This window comes from Bubalus kerabau, chromosome 13 (assembly GCF_029407905.1).
Source record: "Bubalus kerabau isolate K-KA32 ecotype Philippines breed swamp buffalo chromosome 13, PCC_UOA_SB_1v2, whole genome shotgun sequence".
In the NCBI taxonomy this organism is placed as follows: domain Eukaryota; kingdom Metazoa; phylum Chordata; class Mammalia; order Artiodactyla; family Bovidae; genus Bubalus; species Bubalus kerabau.
In genome coordinates, this window is record NC_073636.1 from 54,601,674 (window position 1) to 54,624,556 (window position 22,883).

Below are 22,883 nucleotides of genomic sequence, written 5' to 3' on the forward strand. Positions count from 1 at the left end.
GCCTGACGCCGTTACCAGGCCTAACAACTGTGGGGTGGAAGAGGCAGCGGCTTCCCCTTTGGACAAAACATGTGGAAGGGAGACTGCCCAGATGCCTCCATCCTCCCTGGCACCCTCACCCCTCCAACCAGCCCAGGACATGCAGACACGTCCAGCAGTACCAGCAGCTTTATTACATCTTTGTCCCTTAGTGAACAGCGGGTCCGCCGAGGGTAACCCCCAGGAGGGGCAGGGCTCTCTTCCTTCCTATGGGGGCTCTGCCTAGAGGCTGGCAGCCATTCAAGTTCTGGGCAAGCACCTTCCAGTGGACCCACCCCAGACCCCAAGGTGACCTCAAGGCCTCTCACAGGGACCCAGATCCCACTGCCATCTCAGGGGCATCACCACAGACACTGGACTGGCCTCCCTATCAGGCAGGCTCTTTGGCCCACCCCCAGCCAACAGGCAAGTGTCCAGGCAGTGCCCCAGGAAGGGCAGCCTCAGTGTCTGCAGAGTGCCCAGAGGGGCTCCATGTTCACTGGGGCTCTGGCCAGAAGACCTGTGCAAGTGTCTGCTTTCTGGTGGCAGCACAGCAGCTAGGGCACTTCCTAGAGACCTGTGGAGACGAAGGGCTGGACACACTGCCAGGAACTTCCTACCCCCCACCCTTCAGCCCCACTATGGTGGGCAACCCCTGCTGGCCGTGTCCACAGGGCCACCACCATGTCCACAGGGCCTGGCTACCAACCTGGAGGTGCTGTCGCCAGCAGGCCTGGCAGCGGAGGAAGTCACAGGAGGGGCACTTGAAGAAGACCACATCCTCTGCCCTGCAGCCTGCACACGCCACGCCCGCTGCAAGGGGTCTGATGTGAGTGCCATGGGCCTGCTGCATCCCAGCCCCCACTCCCAACAGTCCCTGTAGCTCCTCCCAGGAGACCTACCCCACTCCAACTGAGCCTGCCCACGGGGGAAGCTGAGGGGCGAGCCAGGAGCCCCTGTGTCTTCAGCTGTCCTCTGCATAAGGAAGGACGAGATCTTGCTCTGGGTCTTCCTGGGGCCTAGAGACAGGATGGAGCAGGTCTGAGGGTGCCTGGCGCTTCCCTGCTGCCCACCTGCCCACCCTGCGAGGGTTGAGGGGGACTGGATGACAGGGCAGCAGGAGCACCAAACAGGCGACCCTACCTGGACTGGGAGCCTCGCAGACAGGGTCAGAAGGCATGGCAGGGCCCCCCTCCTGGGGTCCTGGAGCCCGGGTGCCTGGGCCACTTAGGTCCACACACATCTGTCGGAAGCGCTGCTTGTGGTGTGGCCGCACGAACATGCCGAACCCTGCAGAGAGCATGGCTCAGGCTGGTTCCGCTGCCAGCCCTGCTGCCTGCCCCTTCCCACCCCTACTCCAGGCACTTGCTCTGTAGCAGGGGCAGGTCCTCAGGCTTCTCGGTGGTGAGTGCAGCCACCACAGCCACCACCTTCTCAAAGTCATCATCCTGCTTATACGTGGTCAGTGCTGTCAGAAGCTGGCTGTAACCAGCAGCCCCCAAGGTGCGGCGGACATCGGCAAGGTAGGCACTCCCAGTAGATGGGTGCTGCTTCTCGGCTCCAGGGGCTCTAGATCCCTTGTGCAGTGAGCAGTTGAGGTCTCCTGATGGGACAGTGACGTGTCTCAGTCCAGCAGTTTCCTAGGAACTCACACCAACCTGCCCTGTTCTGGAGATCAGAGCCACAGTGGCCCCCGGAGACTCCTCCCCAGGGTCTTCCTGCTGCTCCTGACTCTAACCTGAGACCTCTTCAGATCAGTACCTGCGGGGAATGGCCCAGAGGCCAGATGGGGCCGGCCCTGGTTTAGCTGCTCGCAAGGGTCCAGTTGCCTGGTTGCACCCTGGGACACAGTCAGCTTGGGGTCAGACTCCTTCCTTCCTGAAGAAACAAAAGAGACAAGCAGTCATCCCATTGGTCCCTGAGGGTCCAGGGGTGCCCAGGATGGACAAGGTCTTTCCAAGGGGAGACTTGGCCTCAAACTCTACTCAGGTCACCACAACAGCTGGGAAGGGTGGGGCTTCTTTCCTGGGGGGCAGGCACAGGGTGGGGTGTGCAGAGGGTGACTCAGGCTGGAATCTTCAATCCCAGGGCCCCGTGATGACTATCCCGGGGGAAATCTCATCCAGAGGTGGACACTTGGAAAGCAGCTCCCAGGCTCTGGATATGCAGGACCCCTCCAGGTAGAGATGAGGCAGGCAGGTCTCCAGGGCTCCCCAGACCCAGGCTCCATGAGGCCCGTGCCATGTGTGCTCATAGGGCCCATGGCCTTCAAAGTGGGGTCACCTATCTGGACCTCAGGAACCGGGAGGCTGGGCCACGTGAGAACCCAGCTCAAGAGCTAGGCACCAACCCTCCTCTAGGACCTGAGTCTGAGGGTCCCACCCAGGCAGAGGACAGCTCACCACTGGAGTCCAGGGCCAGTTGTGCCCCCTGCCTCTGGGGATGGCCGTGCTTGTGTGGGGAGCTGCAGCCTTGGCCCGTCAATTGGAGGCAGACCTCCTCAAACTGCTGCTTGTGGTGGGGCCGCACGAACTGATAGAAGCCTGTGGGGAGGGGAGGGGTGGGGCTCTGGGCCTATGGGTCCCCGGGGCTGCAGCCACCACTGGGGGGCCACCTGCATCTCTTCCAGGGAGCAGGTCAACCGTGGACCATGGTGGCCCCCACCCCACAGCTGCAGCACAACCTCCAGGGCAGGACCCTCAGTGGGCAGCCTGTGCAGGCCAAGGCACCTTGGAGCAGGCTGTGCTTCTTGGGGTCCTCGGCAAAGAGGGGGCTGAGGCGAGCAATCAGGGCCTCAAGGTCATCGGAGCTCTTGTAGTCCCGCAGAGCCTGGGTGAAGGTGTCAAAGCTGGCCTGGCTCAGTGCCTGCTTCACGGCCACCATGAACAGCTTGGCCCTGCCCGTGTCTGTGCTGGCTGCCGGGACCTCCTGTGCACACATGCCCAGCACCTGTCAGGTGTGGCGGACCCTTCCCATCCGCAGGGACAGCAAGCTGCTGTTGGGGCTGCCGGAGAGGATGCCTGGCTGGCCTGGCCCGGCTGGGGTCACCAAAAGCAGCCAGGAGGGGCTAGCAAGTAAGGTTGGCTTCAGCCGAGGTGGTCAGGCCTGCCAAGCACAGCGGAGGAACAGCACAGGCTCGCCCTCTTGGCTGGCAGTTCCTGCTCCTCTGCCGAGCTCCCAGCACCCACAGCAGGGGCCGCTGCAGTCGGCACTCTTGGCTTGGACTATCCGCTCACAGCAAGGGATACTTCTCGGTGTGCCAGACGTCAAACATTCCTGTGCCCCACTTCTGCCACATACCCCAGTACTAACCCCAGACCCTTGACCAGGACCATCTAGGCTCCCAGGTTGTCCCCTAGCTCCACCTGCAGAGTCCCAGGCTCCTGGCACCCAGGCCACCCCCTCAGTGTCAGTCCCCTGGGCACCGCCCGGCTCTTCCCAGAATCAAGGAAAATGGACAGAGGCAGTGGCATCTGGGGCTTTCCGGAGCTTCTGGGACTTAACTCAGCTGCTCTTAACTGCTTTTATCTGAGGCTGGGAACACCACACTCCTCACACGCAGGCACGTCAGCCTGCACGCTCGTGCCGAGCCCAGCCCAGCCCAGCCCAAGGGAGACAGCCCAATTATAGGTGCCACCTCAAACCTGCCAAAGGACCAGGCCTGGCTCCTGCCCAGCGGGGAAGACGGAACCTTCTGGGAAGGAGCCCATGGGCCTGTGTGGACTTCACCACACTACCCAAAACAAATGCAAAATGAAAAGCCTGAATCTGACAAGTCTGTAGGACTCCAAAGTGTGGTGGGAGTGCCCTGAGTGGGGGGGTGCCCAGGGACCCTGGGAGGAGACATGAAACTGGCAGTGAAGGGCACACTGGCCTCCGAGCTGCTTCAGAGAGCTGAGTGGAGATCGAGATGTTCTCACAGTAGAATTGGGATGGGGTCAGAGCAGGCCGAGGTGGGATGGGGGTGAGTGCAGTGCATGCCACGAGTCTGTCGCCCCCATCCACCCCTGCACCCACCCTCAGGCCTGCCCAGCTTCCTTCCCTGGGCCCCAGCCACTCCAGACCCCACCCCCCAGCAAGGACAGACAAATCAGGCCAGTGCACCATTTGCACCATTCGGAGCCACACGGCCAGAGGCCCCCTCCAGAACCCCGCGTCTGCCAAAGGGTAACATACCGAGCTGCCAACCAGCCTGACTTTCCTCCTCCTGCCACGCTGCTCCTCCGTTGGCCTCTTCTCACGAGGGCCCAACAGGGTAGGGCAGCCAAAGGCCTGAGGGCGACACAGCTGTGTCCGACCCAGGTCTCAGAGCCCCAGAGCACTGACACTGCTCTGAACAGCAGGGCACCCTCAGCCCCCTTGCACGGAACCAGGGGCCAAGCCATCCACGTCCTCTCCAGAGAGCCCAGCCCCTTACCTCCTCCACAGGGAGGGCCTCATCACCAGGCCCCTCGGCCAGCTGCTCATTGTGTTCCAGGGCAGCCAGCAGCCCCGCAGGCCTCCGCTGGGCACGGATGGGCTCCTGCTCGTACTCCACACACAGGCTGCCCTCAGTATCCTTGGTGACTGGCGAGCCTGCAGGAACGCACGTGGGCAGCCAAGTCCACCAATGCTCACCAGGCACTCGGGTTATCAGTCCCAGCATGTCACCCGCTTGCTGGAGGTGGCCCGCCCTCCACCCTGTGGGCCCCACCCGGCTGTGCCACCCCATCACACACACCCGTGTGTCGCTGCCTCAGGCTGGGGACATGCACGTCCAGACTCATGGCCTTCCTGGTGGGGAGGGGGCCCGGTGACACGGACACTGAGACAATGCCTTCTCCTTCGCCCAGACTTGGGGCAGCAGCCCGGGGGGCTGGCTCAGGCATCTAGACAGTCATAGGTGGTCAGGGGTCACACCCGGCTCCTCCCCCAGGGTGGGCATGAGGGCACATCCAACTCGTGCTGGGGACTCACAGTCTTCTGGGCCACACGGAAGAACTGGGCCACGTCTCGGATGACATGGCCAAAGCTATCGTACACCTTGACGTGGGGGCGCACCCAGGAGGGCAGCTGGGCTCTGGTGTCTGCGTGGGCAAACCTGTAGGGTGGTGGGGCCTCAGTCTAGGAACCCCACACCCTCACCGCCCACTCCTCCGGCAGACCCGCCAGAGGGAAGAGCCGGTGTCGGGGGTGGGGGCTCTGGCCCCAGAGCTTGGTGGGAGGGGCTGCACCTGTGATCACAAAGAAAGACGGCCCCATAGTCGTGGCGATGCCGGATCACCCGCCCGATGGCCTGGTTCACAGCCCTGGATGCCTGCTGCCGGTACCAGTCGTGCCCAGAGAGGAACTGAAGGGGGGCGGGGAGGAGCTGTCATGTCAGCTGGAGCACTCCCAGCCCACTCCCAGCCCCGCCCCTCACATGGTCCCCAGCCCCACCCAGCCCCGCCTCTCACCTGGCCCCCAGCCCCACTCTGGGCCTTCATCTCATCCAGGAACTGCATCTTAAGGAGAACCCTGGGGTCCATGCGGGGTGGGTATGGGAGGCCTGTGACGATCACTCCACGGCCATTCATGTCTGAGAAGTCCAGTCCCTCACTAGCCTGGAGGGCAGCAGGTACTTTTTGCCCGTTTGTCTCCATCAAGCCCGGGACCTTCCCTAAGGGTCTCCCTGTGCCTGAACCCTCATGGCCACACGCGTCCAGGATGAGCAGGGTGAAGAACCCTCCAACCTTGAACCAGGCTGGATTTGGAGTCCACCGCTCCCAGGACCTCACAACCACGTCCTCATTCCCAGAACCTCCTCTGTCCTTCCTGCCCACTCCAGGACCCCAGGGCCCACCCCCTAGGACCAAAAGGACCACAGCTTCGCATATCTGCTGGACCTGGGGCTTGAGGGAAGTGACCAGCCTTTCCTGCCCATGGTGCAGCCCCAGGTCAAGAGCCCTCAGTCTCCTTGGGCACAGGGTTAAGGTGGGGAGGAAGGGCAGGCGTGTGGGACCCAATCTTTTGAGGCTCACCTTCCCCCGGCACACAGCCAGGAAGATGGCCCCACTGGACTCGGGGGCAGCAACTCTGGCGTAGAAAGCCTCCATCACCTGGAAGGGGAGGCCGGTCAGCCCAGCCCAGCCCCTGACCCCTCCATCTCCTTGAGCAAGCCCCAGGAATCACCCTCCGAGACAAAGTACCCCAGCCTGGAGGCAGGCCAGCAGGCCCAAGCAGCTTCTTCACGGCATAGCTTCCAGGCCAACCTGGACTGGCACCCAGCATCTGCCCACCATTCCCAGAAAACACAGGGTCTGGTGCTAGGGCAGGAGGGGTGGGGTGGTGTCTGCTGCTGTCATCCCTGAGCCCAAACTTCCTAAAAGGCCAGCAGGACCTCAGCCACTCAGGGCTAAGGGTGGCCTGAGCCCAGGGCAGCCGGGGGTGGGGGGCCTGGGACCCGGACCTCCGAGAAGCCTCCTTTGCTCCTTGGTTCCACGAACAGGGGCTTCCGGACCTCCAGCTTCCTGGTGAAGTCACGGGCCTATGGGAGGAGACTTCTCAGATAAGGTGTGCGCCTGGCCCTCCTACAGACTCTTGGCCATTTGGGGCTTCCCCTCCACACCCGTCCCAGAGAACACTGGAGGGGGGACGCACCCTCCAGAACTCCAGGCTTTTCTCCATGACCGGGTAGGAAGGGAAGAAGACCAGGAGTCCGTGAGGGACCACGCGGGAGATGTTGCCTGCAAGTGCCATGGCCTGGGTCAGCGGGACAGGTGTCCAGAGAGCCCCTCCACCCACCCCCCTCCCTAGAAGACCAGGCAGGACAAGGAGTTGGGGGGGCACCCGTGCACTCACTCAGCGCCTTCCCCAGGGAGGACAGGCACTCATCAGAAAACCTGCAGAGAACCAGGGGGCTGCTGCCATGAGGGGCCAGTACTCACTGCCCGCCTTGCCCGGCTGGCCCACCAGGCCCCCTACCGTCTGTCAAAGGCAGAGCTCAGCTGGGCTCCATCGGGGCCTTTGGGGATGACCCCCACCCAGATCTGGTGCTGGTTGATGACGTGGGGGTTCTCCAGGCAGACTGGGAAAGGGCTGGAGGGAGGCAGGGGGTGGCCCCTGTGAAATCCTGAACCCCAGCACCCTGCGGCCCAGGGCAGGGGACTGGCTTCAGGATGGCCGCCCCACCCCCGGGTGGCACAAGGACCTGCTCTTACATCTGCATCTCCAGGCTGAAGGAGGCCATGGGGGCCAGCGTGCCACTGGTGAGGATGAGGGTGCGGACGCCCTGGCGGACCAGCTCACGCATGCTGTGCCCAGGGCTGAAGCACCAGTAGCTCAGCACCTTCCCTGCAGGGGACGCACATGAGGCCCAGCTGCCAGCCATACAGCGATCAGCCTTCCCAACGTGTGGCGCTGGGCCCTGAGGCCTGGGTGTGCAAGTCTGCCCAGGGGCCTGCCTGAGTCAGGAGCTGGGCCTGGGGCTGAGTGCTTCCTCGGGAGCCCAGGAACAGCAAGCACACGGGAGAAGCCCCTCAGCACCCAGGGTCAGAGGAGGGCTCTGAGGTCACTTCCAGAGAGATCAGCCCACTCCAACCCCAGAGGTCCCTGTGGCTCAGGGCATGAAGAGCCAGTCCCCTCCCTACCCACCAGGTGGGACTGCAGAAGAGGGAGGGGCCTGGGCCCACAGCCCCAGGAGGCAGGAAGCCACTACAGACGCCTGCAGGACAGACATGCCTCTCTGCCCTCCGTGCTCCACAGACCGAGATGGGAACAGCAAACGCGGATGCTGGCACTGTGACTCTGGGATCACAGCCACATCACAGGCCAGCAGTGACACTTCCAGAAGTGAACCAGAGAAGCTCTTCCAACCTTTAGGATGGGACCTGCCCTCAGTGGGGAGGATGGAGGCGGACCCGGGCCCATACTGTCCCAGGCCAGCCTGCCCCAGCAATGACAGGAGTGACCACAGAGGATGCTGGGGACCAGGAGCCCAGCCTCGGGGCACTCTGGCTTCTCTGTTCGGACTCTCAGAAGACAGATGGGTGGCACCTAGATAAGGCTGGACAGACAGGCGGCCGGGAGCCCACAGCTGGACAAGGCGCCACCCCAGTTCAGGGGGAGCGTGTCCCTGCCCACGAGGAGCCATACCTGGCTTTCTGGCCGCCGTGGTGTTCCAGACATCTGATCGCTGAGCTGTCCTCCGGTGACCCGCATCCAGGTGGATGTGCACCTGGAGGGGCGGAGTGGACAGGTGTCCCAGGAGTGCACATGTGTCCCAGGCCCCACTCAGGAGCCCATCCTGGAGGCAGCCCCACCTGGTAGGACTGAGATCCCACCCAGGAGCCCCATCCTGGAGGCAGCCCCACCTGGTAGGACTGAGATCCCACCCAGGAGCCCCATCCTGGAGGCAGCCCCACCTTGTAGGACTGAGACGCCAGCCCCACCATGGGACCAGGGTCACCTTCGGCAGAGTCCACGCTGAACACAATCTGGAAGGCAGAGATGAGGGATGAAGTAAGCAGGACACACCTGAGACTGCCTCTCCTGACATGCTGCTCCCACGCAGGAGAGACAGGCACTCAGGGCATGGTCGTCACCCACCACTGCCTCCAAGCCAAGAGGCTGAGGGGAGAGAGCTGCCCCGTGCGATACAGCAGTCCTGCTGGCCCCTCCTCGGCCGCCAGTCTGCACCTCTCATGGGCCCCGGGCCCAGGTCAGCAGCTTGCCTCCCCTTCCCCCCCAGGGCTGGCTCAGGGCCAGGGCAAAGGACCTCAGTTTACTTGAGAACTAAAAGGATGAAATTAATCCCTAAGTAAAACAAGTGGAATTATACTCTTGGTGAATGCAACAAGCCAAGAAAAAACAACAGCAGGGATAAATATTGGGGCAGAAAGTACAGCACACTAAACATTACAAACAACATGACTGTCCACTTAGAAAACCCAGGAAACAGAATGACAAACATTTTGAATGAAAAGAAAACTGAGTGAGCCAGCTTGACACAAGACCAACAGATACAAGTCAATGGGTTTCTCATACACAAGCACGGGTGCATTAAAAAGATCCCTTTCTCAATAGCAACAAAAGTATTTAACACTGGAAATATATAAGACACAGATGTAACTTTCTCCAGAACAGACGGTACAGCCACCCTGGAGAGCAGAGACTGAGCCTCAGGCAGCCCTCTGGACATCACAGAGCCCCGGCTTGCCCCAAAACAGCCCGAAGGTCCAGGAGTCCTGGCCGAGGCTCAGGAGGCTCTCACAGAAAAGGAAGAAGCTGACACTCGGCTGGTAGAGACAAGGCCAAGACACATGTAGAAGGGACAGTGTGTCCACAGCCTCGCACTCCCAGGGGCCTCATGCTGGGCTGGACACTGACCACAGAACCTCGACTTCTACCCGGTTCCTATGAGAACAGGAGACCAGCACCACCAGCGGCTGGAGGCAGAAGCTTTACCCACCACACCTTCCTACAAATGGATCAGCACCCTGTTTGCGGCAAACTCCAGCAGGGCCCAGGGGACGTGGGTGCGGGGCCAGGAGGAGCAGCAGGCACCCTGCGGCCCTGAGACCCCAGAAGCACAGCCCGTGGGTACCGTGCAGCCTGTGAGGAGTAAGCGCCAAGGGCAAGAGGAGCTTTAAGAAGCTTTTCCATCATCCAGAGGGCAAAACGCCCGGCCTAGTAATTCACCCAAGTATCTCCCTGCAAGGACAGGTCCACACACATGACTCCATCCCAGAGCGGAGGCCACACTGGCAGGTAAGGCCATTTTGGGGCCATGGCTTCCTTTGCAAACCCATGCCGTGGCCCCAGAGCAGCTCCCACACTTCAGGGGACGGGAGAAGTTTCAGACCCCAGTGTGGTCGCCCTGTGCTGAGTGACGTAGACACGGATGCGGGGGAGGGCCAGGTGTGGCTCCCTCCTGGCTGGGCTCTGGCGCCAGCCTGCCGGCAGCTCGGCACTCCACCCTGGGGGCTCTGTCCTGTCTGTGAGGCAGGAATGGGGCTGGAAAGACAGCCAGGCTCACAGAGGAGGACACTAGTGGTGGTCCTTCAGGCCTGGGCTCTGCCTGCTTCCTCGTGGCACTTCCGTGCCAGAGTAGCGGGCGTCCAAGGCCTCCACCATCCGTGCGGTGACCCATCACACCTGCTGGGTCTCTAGGAGTCCCAAGTCCTGACTGCAGGGCCCTGGCCTTGCCCTTCCAAGCAGACCCTCCCTCGTGGCACTCTCTGCCCACCCCTCCTGCCCCTCCTCACAGGGCCCTGGGTTCCAGGCCTGTGCAGCCCCACCCCTCCCCGGATACCCTTTTATGGAGTGGGTTGCTCCCTGCCCCAGACTCTCTGGAGCCCAAACACCACTAAGCCCGTGGCTTTGGAATCTCCTTTGGCAGCTGCTCTAAGTGGCCCCCGCGGGTGACTCAGCGTCTTCTGCTGCCTGAACTGCCTGCAGGCCATTCTCTTTCACTGGCACGTTCTGTCCCCTCCAGCTGGAGGAAGTGTGACCCAGCAGTTACTCATCTCACATTCCAAAATGACGAGCACCTGAGGGTGCGGCCAGGGGCCCCATGGATGCCACCCATGCAGTGGAGTGGAAGAGGGCATGCGGCCTTGGAACACAGCAAGGGCTGGCAAGAGGGACAAGGTGGGGTGACAGTGACAGGCGCTGCTGGGCAGGTGACCCAGGGCCGCAAGCCCACTGAGCATACGCAGCTAGGGACCCCCCAAACGTGACTCCTTGTGGCAGGGGCAGCCACACACATGCCACATAGGGCCTCTGGTGCCCATGTCCCAAGGACCAATGGCCATGGAGGGGCCTCTGTTGAAAGGCCCAGCGAGGAGGAACAAAGGCCCTGAGCTACCCAGCTAACAGAAGACAGGCCCCAGCTTGTCCACTTGAGTGGAGGAAGTGCCTCAGCCGAGCCCGAGGAGGATGGCACGTCAGGGGCAGGAGGTGGGGACACCAGTGGCCCTGAGGCACGTGACAGCCCCTGGTCCCCTGGCTTAGGGAAGGTGGGGTCTCCACGGGTCCAAGAGGGCCTCGGCTGCCCCACCTCCAAGAAGATCCCAAAGCCCAGAGTGAGACTGGCCTGGCCCAGGGATGTGCAACCCACCACTGATCCCAACACCGGCCCTAGGCCCCACCAATGCTCACAGGCGTCACCTGGACACACTCACCCCATCCATGCTGGACACCCTCTGGGTGAGGCTGGCCCAGCAATAACAGGGCACAGTCTCTGTGGCCCCCCTCCCCCCTACTCTGGGATCCACTTATCATTAACTTTCCCTTGAAGAGCTGTGTCACTAAGAAACGAGAAGAGCCGACAGCTGGCCAGGCCTGTCCGAAAATCTGGGGGACCCGCTGCCCGCCTGGTCCCATCCTCAAGGCCTGAAGCAGGTACGCAGAGTGAGAGGAACCCCACACTGTGGGGCTGACCTGAAGCATGTGCTGGGGCAGCTGGCCCTGCTGCCAGTCTAGCACCACCAGCAGCCCACAGAAGGAAGCCCTGACCTTCCATCGGGGAGAAGAGGCGCCACCTGCTGGCAGCAGTCAGTCCCTACCTGGATGATGTCCGCCAGCTTCTGCAGGCCTGCCGTGTTTGTGAACAGCCCGGCACCTGTGGGAGCAGCGGTGTTGGTGAGGGGTGTACCCTCAGAAGACAGTTCTCCCCTCTTCCCAGGGGGTCTCCTTTGGGTCAGTAGGACAAGCACAGAGGCTTCTGGGGTTGCCTAGGAGCCAAGAGCACAGCAAGGCTGGGTGCCCCCAGGGAGACCAATGGGGAGTGGTCCCGGGGAACCCTCTGGGTGGAAACAGCACGGAGGTTTGGAGGAGACAGTGGTGGGGCCCACAGTTCATTGGCCACCCAGCCCCTCAATCCTCTTTCCTGAAAGGGGCTGACCAGGAAGACTGCTCATTATGGGACACATGCCATCAGACACTCTAAGGACTCAGCCTCCCAATCAGAAAGCAGTCAGTGGCCCAGAGGAAGGGGCGGCCCCAGTGCATGGCTGGGACTCACGTCCTGCCAGGTGTTGGATGAGCTGGTCCAGGGAGTCAAGGATGCAGCCCTTGGTCTGAAACGTGATCTGGGCCTCAGCAAACAGCTCGAAGATGTAGCTACGAGAAAGAGGTGGCTCTGCACTTTGGGAACATAACAGCCATTAAGGCATTTTAAGTTTCCTTCACCTGCAAACAAGCTCTGAGCCTCCAGAGAGGCCCAAAGCTGGAGGGGAGTGGCCTCTCCCCTCAAAAGCCCCCACGGGGAGGAAAGCAGTCTGCCTGAGACCTGCATACCCAGAGAAAGACCTGTGCTTGGGGCTCAGGCCTCAGATGGAGGCCTCTGTGGAGTAGAGGCTCTGGGCAGGGGATCCAGGGAGCAGTTCTGGAAAAAGAGTCGGGAGGAGGTGGGTAGTGGAAACTGCTGAGGAAACCTGCGAAATGTGCGAGCCTAGGAGACGGCTGGGCCATGTGGGGAGCAACCGGGCCCTTAGAGGGTCTGAGCACAGCAGAGCAGGCAGGGCTCAGGGCCGCATCCTGAGCTGGCACAGCTGGCAGCATGCAAGGAGTTACACCTGCTCTTCCCCCCAACAGAGGGTGGCGCTTCATTCTAAAAGGCAACTGCAGACAGAGGGCTGGACCAGAGCAGCGAGTGGTCCCAACTTTCTCAAGGACCAAACGAGATGCTGGCAGCCACTCCAGGGCCTCCAGGATGGGGAGACTCCCTACATTGTGACCCAAGACATTCCCCGCACACCTGCCCACTCCGGCCCTCACCTCCCAGGCTTGGTGACACCGCTGTTGTCTCCAGGCAGCTCCACAGCATCGATGGCCCCCTCCAGGCGAAGCAGAATCACTGTGGCGGGAGGGGGCTATCAGGTTGGGGCTGTGGGGGTTCAGGGCACAGGCAGGAAAAGAGAGGCACTTACTCTTCAGCTTAGCGAGGTCTTCCAGCTCCAAGTTCAGCCCTGGGGAGGGAAAAGTGCACATGCACAAACCTACCTACTTCCAGCTCCACTGGCTGTCCTAAGGAGCCAGGATGCTGGCGTGGAAGGCAGGACGCCACAGAAGAGAGCTGGCCCTGAAACCCACGCTGTCCCAATTGGACAGGAAGCAGCAGCCTGAGCTGGGTGGGGGCAGGGGGTCATCTTCGGAGGGACCCAGGGACACACACCAATCATGGTTCTAATCTGCATTTCCCTGACGACCAATGGGCTCCATTTTTTGTGAGCATATTAACCATCTGTGTCTGTTTATATCTTCTGCCCATTTTAAAACTGGGTTGGGTGGTCTTTTTGTTAAGAGTTTTCTCTATGCTTTAGATACAAATCCCTCATCAGATATATTATTTGCAAAAACTTCCTCCTGTTCTGTGAAATATCTTTGGTTTCTTTTTTATTTATTTTTGTGCTGTGCTGTGTCTTTGTTGCTTGCGGGTTTTTTCTAGTTGTGGTGAGCAGGGGCTACTATACTTCATTGACTATGTCAGCTCTGTGGCAAAGGGACTTGGAGGTGCCATAGTGCTGAGACCTGGAGATGGGGAGATCACTCTGGATTGTCTGGGGACCCTAAACAAGACGGAAGGTCGTCAAAGGGTCAGAGAAGATGCCCTAAGAAGCTGGGAAAGGCCAGGAGATGGAGCCTCCTCCACAGCCCCCAGTGGAGCCGGTGCTGAAGATCCTCCCGGGCTTCTGGGGGCCATGAAAGAACACATGTGCTGCTTCAAGCCACATCTGGGTATTTCCTTTAGCAGCACTGGGAAATGAACACAGCTGTGACGTGTGCTATCACGTTACAAGATTCAGTTACCTTATATTAAGGCTATTTAAGTTAACATGTTCTGGATTGCATTGTACCCTCCAGAAAGTTATGTTCAAATCCTAACCCCTGATCCCTGTGAACGTGACCTTATCTGCAGACACAGTCAGTTAGGATGAGGTCCTAGTGGACTGGGCTGGGCCTTCATCTGGTGACTGATGTCCCAAGGATGGAGGACATGGTGTGAAGATGGAGCCAGACAGTAGTGACGCATCTGCCAGCAGCTACCAGAGCTGGGGCGCACGCCCCAGGAATCGCAGAAGGGGCCGCCCGCTGACACCTGACCCAGCACTGCCCGGGTACAGTACTTAGTTAGGGCAGGCCTGGGAAACTGACACACAACACCGAGTAACACAAAACAGTTTGTTATTTAGTTTCTTAGTTTCCACCTCTAACAGGATAACTATCTGTAGATGTAACTCACAAAAACAAAGCTTAGTAAATTTCCAGAACTGAAAGTTTAACAACCTAAAGGGTCCTGAAGCTGACATGTCTGAGAACTTCTGTGTTAAACACACAAAGCCGTTTACAAACCCACTCTCCCCCCAACACAGCCTGTGAGCTCGACAAGAGAGGACCCAAGACCCTCACAGGCAGAAGCAGGCAGCCTGTTGGGAGAAGGGGCTTCTGCTCCCTCCGGAGTCTGTCTACGTGTCAGGGACTGGGAGGCAAGGGCTATTCACACGCTGCTGCAGCTTGTGTGAGGACACAGTGGGATGTGGAAGATGCCCACAGGGCAGGTGTGAATGCAACAAACCCACCACAACTCAACAGCGAAACCCTTGCTACCAAGTGGTCTGGGTGAGCAAAACGTGGATTACTAACTACCAAAGGTCGTGCAGAATCCATGCACACACTAACCACACACACACACTAACCGCGTGCACACACTAACCGTGTCCACCAAGACCTCTACGCATACCCTGATCAGACAGAAAAAGGGGGTGAGGACTCCAAGAAGAGAACATTTCATGTGCACGATGCTCGCAGGTTGTTACTGAACATCCCTACAGCTAACACCCCTGGTTTTCACGTCTACCCAGAAGTAGATCCACGCCCCAGGAAGATGGTAGAAAGGACTTGAGAAAGTGCTGACTCGTTGGGCTACCCAGCCCCCTAGTCTGTGAGGCTGAGAAGCCTGACAAACTGATGTTTCCAGAAGCCAAACAGAAACTGATGTTTCCAAAAGCCAAATGGAAAGAAGGGTGCTGGGCAGACTGGCCCCCGGCCTGCTTGTGGGCCCCACCGTGAGCTCACCTGACCCGGCGGAGTCTGCACTAAACTCTGGGTGGAGCTCAGCCTGCTGTGCCACCTTGGTCCGCTCCTCCAACACCTGGTCAATCACGTCCAACCCCGAGGCCACGTCGTGGGGTGTCAAGTCGAAGGACGCAGCCTCCTCGCACATCTTCTCCTGTGAGCCCAAATCCACCTTTCATGGGGCTCCGGGAGGCAGACGTGGGGCAGGGGGCAGAGGAAAGAGGAAGTGAGAGCCCCCCAAGCCCCACCCTGTGATCTCAAGGCCAGCTCTCAAACTGGCCCAGAGGTGGACGTCTGGTCCAGACAGTGTTGAAAAACTATTTTGTTTGAGTTGCCATTATTAATAAATTTCCCATTAAACTCTGGCTTCTAGCTACTCTCGAGTCAAAACCGGCCCACTGGGCCCACTGCCCCCATGGCAACAACTGCCTGGAATCAAGTGGGGCTGAGGGTGACCACCTCTGGCCCAGGATGCCAGGCTCCCCAAGTGGTCTTCCTCCAGCACCCCAGTCAAGGCCCACCACTCCTGGAGACACGGTCCCTGGGCCCTGGCAGAGGCTGCAGAACAGGTGGGGCGGAGCAAGCAGGTGACAGAGGCAGCCAACAGGGACAAAGGGAAGAGAAGGATAAGATGGCAGGAGGAGTCTGGGGTCTTGTGTGGAAATGGCGGGCACAGGCTGGAAGCCTGCCTTGCCCAAGTTCGCTTGGTCCTGACAGTGGGGCACGGGGGTCTGGACAGGACGGCCCAGTTGTTCTGTGTTAGGAAGGGGATGTTGGGAGGCCCCCAAACACTTACCACATTGTGAGCTTCATCAAAGATCACGACCGTCCCCTTCAGGTCAATGCCGTGTGCACGACGACTCTACAGCAAGAGGTGGGACGTTGGGCTGGGGCTGATGTGCCCGGGCTGCCCTGTGGTGTCCAGTGGGAGGACACCGACCCCGGGCAGTTCCTCACTCCCACCACCCACCCAGCTGTGCTGATGAGGGAGGCTGGTCCTCCGGCACCAGCCTGCAGCTCCCAGCAACAATCTAATACTGGAACCAGAACCAGTAAGGGCTCCTTTGCTGGCACCTCTGAGCCTGGGACCTTCTTGCCATCAGGCACTGTCAGCTGCGCAGGCTGAGGCCTCACCTTGGCATCCAACAGGTAGTTGTAGGGCATGAAGATTATGTCCGCCTGCTGCTTCAGGTTCCGAGACAGGTAGTAGGGGCACAGCCTGGAGAGGAGGAGGTGCTGGGGCACTGCATGGGCAGCGAGGCTTGCCACCCCTTACACATCCGTCCTCAACCATGTGAGTGGACCACTCACTCGTGTAAAATCTACAAAAGCCCCAGGCCCACTCCTGGGCAGGTGGATGAGACGGAGGAAAGGGGACAGCCAGGCCTGTGCCCCCATGACCAGAGCCCTGAATCCATGAAGTCACAGCGGATGCCGGGGGTGGGGGGCACGTCAGGTGGAAGACAAGCTCAATGCCTGGGGAGTAGAGGTGGGCTGGGGGCCAGGAAGAAGGGTCTCACTTCTTACTTCACAGTCCTCACAACTGTTATGTACTTTCATACCGAACAACGTTAGTTTCATGATTTCAAAAAGAAAGAAATGAATGTGCCTCTGCACGTGGAGGGAGCCCAGCCTGGGGTGGCCGAGAGGGGAGCTTACTTGTGCTTGGTCCCGCTCCTGACCAAGTCCTCGATGTCCAGGATGGGGGTGGCCAGCTCCTGCTCCAGGCTCTTCTCTGGGGACACGGTGGGAGTGAACACAGGCTCTCAGGTCCACTGAGTCCCCCTGGACCACAGGGGTCACCAGGGATGGAATGATTCCAGGCAGCCCCTGGGGAGGGCACCAAGCCTCAACCAAGTCCTGAGGGAGCCCTGCTCTGTGCTTTAGAAGGCAGCCACAGGCTGAGGCTGAACACCAACGGGAGACCCAGGGGACGAGGCTGAGGGCAGTGGAAGGGGGCCTGCAGCCCAGGGACCAGCAGGCACCAGCTCCGAGGGTACCTCCTCTGTAGGCCAAAAGCTCCCCCCAGCTCCCCACCCCACCCTGGCCTCCTGGCCCCTCCCTCCTCAAGGTCCCTCCAGGTGAGGTGAGGGACCCTGCAGGTGAAGGCTGGTCCACCAGAGGGAGCAAGCTGACCCACAAGCTGCTGTGGAACGTGGCTGAGACCCCAAGAGAAATGCTCTCCAGAGACCCAGTACCTAGCCTGTCCTGGGGGCTGCTCACACTGGCATTCCTACGTGACAGGCACCTCAATTCCAGACTCCTAGAAGGGACAGTTTAGGCCCAGGGAACTCCCTTACTGGGCATGGTGGGGACCCTCCCGAAAAGCCCAGTCCCTCAACCCGTATGAGCTCCTCTGCCAATGTCACGAAACAGAGCCCAGGTGCCCCCGCACATAGGAGGCCGCCGAGCTCGACCCTCAGAGGCGCCCACATTCCACGCCCTGCAGCATTTTCACTGAGGGGAGGAAGGGCCGCCATGAGCCTTCTCACCTTCCACGTTGTTGTAGAAGTGACAGGAACGACTTGCCACCTTCCTGCGGCACAAGTGGACCTGGGGGAACACGAGGTCTGGGCTTGTGTGACAACTGCACCCTGCCCTCCCCTTGCCACCATTCAGGCGCCCACCAGCTCTTCACCCTGCTCCACTTCCCCATATCCCAGGGGCACAGCTGAGGCCCTAAAGCCTGGGCAACCCCTACAAACAGCAGCAGCAGAACCCCAGGAGACAGGCAGGGACAGGAACACACCTGCATGTGGTTACTCTCCTGCTTCTTCACCTCAGGGTGGATACACAGCTGTTCCCGGGAGCCCAGCACACACACTCGGGGCCTGGCAGAAGACAGGGCAGGGGCCCCAGTGCCATCCAGTGACAAGAGCCATGAGTTATACTGGGAAGCTTGGCTCACTTGCCCAGGCAACCAGAGCAGGCAGGCAGGGCAGAAATCTGCCCCAGGACTGAGAGGGGCTTTCCCTGCGGCTTAGCCCAGCCTGAGTCAGGGTCCAGGGCAAGAGAGGAGGCAAGGCTGAGAAATGAGGGCAGGCCTCTGGAAGGCCCCTCCACCTCCACACTCCTCTCATGGGAGACTGGAAGAAGGGGACACAGCCCTCTTGTAGAAGTGCCGGGAACTCCGACATAGGGCAGAGCCCCACCTCTGCTGCCCCACCCACACCTACAGCTGACATCCTGATGGCCACAAGGAGCTCAGGGTTCTAGCCCAGTAAGGGTGTCCCAGGGTGGAGTCCTGGCAGACCCCCCGACCCACCGGTAGGAAGTGTTTCGGAGCTCACTGATGACCTGTGTGAGCTGCGAGTGAGTCCTGGAAGCATAGATGATCTTCGGGATGTCCGTGTAGCAGGCTGCCCAGCACAAAGAAGGACAGGTCACGGCTACAGGCACTAAGCTAAGTCCACCCACAGACAGCTAAGCATCAAGTGCCTGAAATCGTGACCAGGAAGCAGAGCAGTGGGTCTCTGCAGAGTCCTCATTTGTCTGTAAGGCTATGACCCTAGGTTTACAGCTAGGACGATGAGAAATGGCGTGGCAGCTACAAACCCCCTTTCCTTTCCCACCTCCCTGCCAGGAGGCCAGGAGTGGGGCAGAGGGAGCATCACCTGGGACATCTCCTTCCGGGATGGCGTTCCCCCAGGACGCCAAGGTGCGGTCGGGGAAGAGCTCCCCTGACGCCCTCTCAGCGATCCTGCGGGCAGAGACCGCGTCTCGGAGGTGCTCTCGCCAGGCCAGTGTGCTGCAGAGAAGGCACAGTGTCTTCCCTGTGCCTGTGGGGCTCTCCAGAATGCCGTTCACTTTCTGAATGGGGTGGGGAAAAAGGGTCAGGGGGGAGCAGGGGGCAGGCACCGCAAGCCACACAGCCCACCTGAGACCAGCCCGGCAGCCAGCAGAGAGCATAAAATTCCACAGGATCTTTCCACTCCCAAACCAAAAGCTGGAGGTTAGGTCAATACATGTCAGCAAACAATTTGCAGAGCATTACCCAAAACACCACAGTATCTTCTAACATGCTATAAATAGGAAAATGATTAATTAGGTGTCAAGCCTCAAAATAGGAGTTCCATTCTACAATTCTGGATCCAAGCATTTACACGATCTTGATGAGATCTGATGGCCTACATAGCTCTCAGCTGGGAGCCTGAGTGGAGAGCCTGGGCAGACACGACGTGCCCAGCTGCAGATGCAGCCCTTGAGGGCTGGGGGCTTGGGCAGAGACAAGAGGGCATGCCCAGAAACCCAGCAGGACACTAGCTGCACCCCATGAGGTTTAATGACCTCCCCAGCTGAGGGCTGGATACCAGCTGCCCCTCTGTGTGGAAATACATCCTCCAGATCCTCAGATGGCTGGCTGCTTCTCATCGCTGGGCCTCAGCTCACACACCACCTTCTCAGTGAGGTTCCCCCAGGTGCTCTTAAGCCTACCACCTTATGCCTTTCTTTATAGAACTCATCACCATCTAGAATTACCTTTTTTTAATTTATTTGTTCAGCATCTCTCCTACTCCACCTAAAACATGAGCCCTATTTATGGCTAAGGCCCACATCCATAAGGGCAGCATTACCAGTAGGACCTGGCCAGTACATACACAGGAAGGTGTATGTACTGATGCGTTAGGTCTTTGCAGAGGCTCTACCCACACTGACCCATCCCCAGGTACAAGCCCCTCAGTCTGCAGCCTCACCTTCTGCAGGCACTCCAAAACCTTGCTCATGTACTCCTCTTGGCATTTGTATGGCTGGAAAGGGAAGTCCACTGTCACACCTTTCAGGGTTATCTTGGGCATACTGGTCTACTCTTGGGGGGTCACAGAGGTTGGCTGAAGTGCAGGCTGTGTGGGTCTGCGAGACAAAACCTCCTCTGAACATCTCCGAGTCTCAGCGGTTTCAGGCAAGTGATGCCAGCCTGCACTGCGGGGACAAGGAGCCTCTCTCCACGCGAGATCCTACAGCAGAGACGGAAATGACAACAAGCCTGTGTCTAGCGAGCTTTTCCCGAGTGCCAGGCCACTTCATCAGTTCCCGCAGGCAGTGCCTCCCGCGGACAGATCCGAAGGTGAGCCTGTGACATCCCATCACAAGGGGCTCGGAGAGGTGCCGTCCCTGCCCTGTTCTCCCGCCCCACACAGCTCCACCGAACTCCTGGAGAGGCAACAGAAGAGACGGAGGTGCAGTTCCACGTGCTCCACCCGCAACGACACTGCACTGACCTCCGCCACAGCAGAGGAGCCCGTTCCCAGCAGCGGGCCCCACCGTCCACCCCCTCCCCAGCCTGGGCGGCTCGGAACCTCCCACTCGTTGGGCTCCCACCCTCGGTTCTCTGGGCCATCTCCATCCCTCCCAGGCGGGCAGCGAAAGAACACGTGTGCTGCTCTGACCTGGGACGCGAATCCGTGCGGCGTCCCGCAAACCAACCCGCCTCCCGAGGCCTGGTTTCGCCTAGACACTGGAACTAACTGCCCGCGCTCCAAAACCCCGCCCGACCGCCCTTCTCGCGGGCCCGGCCCACTCCGCCAGCGTAGAGCTGGGCACTACGCGCCCCACAATGCAGCGCGGCAGAATCACCAACGCGCGACCTGAGGGTGGCGCGGGGCCTGCCGGGAGTTGCAGTGACGGAAGCCGCTGCTGGAGCACAGGTTCCAGTGCCCGGGTCTCCGAGGGGAGCCGTACACGATAGGGGTCCCCAGGACTTCGCCCCAGTCCGGCCCACACACCACCACCGTGTCTGCAGCCGGCAGCCAGTCTGAGTATGCGGGCTTAGGCGCGCTGTCTTCCCTGAACTCTCTGCACTTCCCCCGCCATTCCCAGTCCCTTGCGCAGTGCTCCGGCCGGAAACTGCTCCCCTGAGGGTGCGCGCGCTAGTCGCGCGCTGCGGTCCAGGTCCCACCAGCCCCTTCCGTTGACCCTGAGCCCAGGGCCCGCCCCTTCTCGCCCGGGGGCACGAACCTAGGATCCCGCCCGGCTCCCTCCTCAAAGTCATCCCCACGGGGGCCTCCGTTCCACTTCCCGCCTAGCCTGGGCCAAGTCCCTCTCAGACAACTGCCCAGACAATTGTACAAACCTTCTGACAGGTTTCCTGTGGTTTGCACCTTTTCTTGAAACGCCCGGAAGTCTTTTTAAGACTTGACTGAGCTGATCACTCTCAGATGTCGCAAATGGCTGCCCCTTGCCCGTGACTTGGCTCCTGAGAGCCTCATCCGTTCCTCTGCTTACTGTCCTCTGGGTCCAGCCGCTTTTTCGGTCAATGTCCCCAAATGGTCAGGGCAGATCCTCTGAATCCCCAGCTCCCAGCACCAGCTGGCAGTCAACAAGGAAGTTCCAGGAGTCTACGCAGCTCTCCGTAGTTAGAAATGTTTGTCTAGGTGACCCCAGTATGCCCCGGAAAGCGCCAGGAAGAAACTGACGGTGCAGTGGCAGCCGCAGTCCTCTGGCCAGGCTGATTTTAGAGGGTCCCGTGGGCCGCTTAATGTCTAGAGGTTTTCCTGCTGGTAGCACGTTAATGCCGCATGTGTGTTTAGGCTCTTGGTCTGAAATCATGCTTGGGAAGCCCCTGGCACATGCTGGCATCCACCCATGCCCACCTGTTCCAGTAAGGGAATGGCAAAGTGTCTATCTCAGCAGGGAGTTTGGAGAAGATGAGGAGACCTGGCACACACTTGCTGGATGTTTACCTGGCACACTTTCCAGTGCCATCTATGCAGGCGTTAACATGTTTGTCCATCCAGCAAACCATCCCTGAGATAAGTGCGTCTATGACCCACTCCTTACAGGTGAGAAAAAGAAGCACACTGTTGGCAGTAGTTAGTAGATTTCCCAAAGTGAAAGTGTTAGTCGCTCAGTTGTGTCCAACTCTTTGTGACCCCATGGACTGTAGCCTGCCAGGCTCCTCTGTCCATGGGATTTTCCAGGCAAGAATACTGGAGTGGGTAGCCATTCCCTTCTCCAGGAGATCTTCCCAACCCCGGAATCAAACCCAGGTCTCCTGCGTTGCTGGCAGATTCTTTACTGTCTGAGCCACCAGGTGAAAAGATGGTAGCAAGTCCCAGAGCTGGGAGTCCTACCCTTACCCTCCACACCCCCCACCCTCAAGAGTAGTGGCATTTTCTCCCACAGAAGTCCAAGGAAGGGAAGTCCAGGACCCAGAGATTCAGCAAACCCTGGGCCAGAACTGGAACTGAGGACCCTGGTCACACATTGTGCATCAGGACCACCTTCCCAGCCTTCTAAAATTATAACATGTAAGTGCTGTGGTCCTACACCCTGAGAGATGAGCAGAAAGGGACATGGAGGCCACATAGCAAGCCCCAGAAGGCCGGCACAGAGATTTCAATCAAGTCAGTGAACTTGCACTGAGTGTCTGTTCTGGTAGGCTTTGTGGGACTCCCATGGTAGACCAGCCCCCATGTGGACCACAGGACAGATGGTTACCCATTATGCTCACTGAGTGTGCACATCAAGGTTCTTGGCTCTCCTCGTCTCTGCTTGTTCCGGGTTTCCCCAGAGTTCTACTTCTGGCTCCAGGACTCCGTTGCTTGTGGGGTCAGCCCTTCTCTTGGCCTAGTGGTTCTGTCCCTAAAATGGGAACAACACTCCATCTGCCTGACTTCCCATTCCCAAAGAGGTGATGCTTACTCTGGGAAAGGCCCTCCCTTTGAGGGTATCAACCAGAACTCTGAGTCTGGGGAGGAAGCAGGCAGGACACCACTCACCAAGTGTGCACACTTCTCCTACACCACTGGGGATTACACCATTATCTCATCTCACATCTGAGAAATGGAGGCCCAGAGAGGTCAGAAACTTGCCTTCAATCACACAGCAAG

General features: G+C 59.6%; 1 protein-coding gene across 9 annotated transcripts; it reads right to left on the minus strand.

The window, feature by feature from the left end:
* Nucleotides 1-150: 150 nt before the first annotated feature.
* On the minus strand, nt 151-21,679 carry RTEL1 (regulator of telomere elongation helicase 1). 9 transcript variants are annotated; one of them, XM_055544456.1, is made up of 37 exons: nt 20,442-20,757; nt 19,749-20,009; nt 18,669-18,864; nt 18,320-18,413; nt 17,804-17,885; nt 17,547-17,607; nt 16,714-16,789; nt 16,189-16,273; nt 15,851-15,916; nt 15,055-15,208; nt 12,909-12,947; nt 12,757-12,835; nt 12,002-12,099; nt 11,544-11,599; nt 8,400-8,471; nt 8,131-8,212; nt 7,630-7,851; nt 7,197-7,329; nt 6,961-7,074; nt 6,838-6,878; nt 6,637-6,722; nt 6,446-6,523; nt 6,018-6,095; nt 5,454-5,600; nt 5,232-5,347; nt 4,975-5,098; nt 4,739-4,886; nt 4,436-4,593; nt 4,195-4,290; nt 2,748-2,946; nt 2,421-2,561; nt 1,780-1,896; nt 1,388-1,621; nt 1,162-1,308; nt 921-1,037; nt 728-831; nt 151-595 (listed from the first exon to the last, which is right to left on the minus strand). In XM_055544456.1, the coding sequence occupies exons 2-37, from the start codon at nt 19,848-19,850 to the stop codon at nt 515-517; spliced, it is 4,023 nt and encodes a 1,340-aa protein (XP_055400431.1). In that variant the 5' UTR covers nt 19,851-20,009; nt 20,442-20,757; the 3' UTR covers nt 151-514. The 9 variants fall into 9 exon arrangements, with proteins under 9 accessions (XP_055400431.1, XP_055400427.1, XP_055400426.1 ...); XM_055544452.1 differs by lacking the exon at nt 20,442-20,757 and adding an exon at nt 21,125-21,679 and having other exon boundaries at nt 7,630-8,212; XM_055544451.1 differs by lacking the exon at nt 20,442-20,757 and adding an exon at nt 20,778-21,111 and having other exon boundaries at nt 7,630-8,212.
* Between the last annotated feature and the right edge of the window lie 1,204 nt (nt 21,680-22,883).

Bases quoted from the DNA above. Each gene is read 5' to 3' on its own strand.
- RTEL1 (XM_055544452.1), bottom strand. From the start codon at position 19,850: ATGCCCAAGATAACCCTGAAAGGTGTGACAGTGGACTTCCCTTTCCAG. The intron at 1,309-1,387 runs GCAAGTGCCTGG...TGCTCTCTGCAG, and splicing joins GGACCTGCCCCTGCTACAGA to GGTTCGGCATGTTCGTGCGG. The intron at 832-920 runs GTAGGTCTCCTG...GACCCCTTGCAG, and splicing joins GCAGGCTCAGTTGGAGTGGG to CGGGCGTGGCGTGTGCAGGC.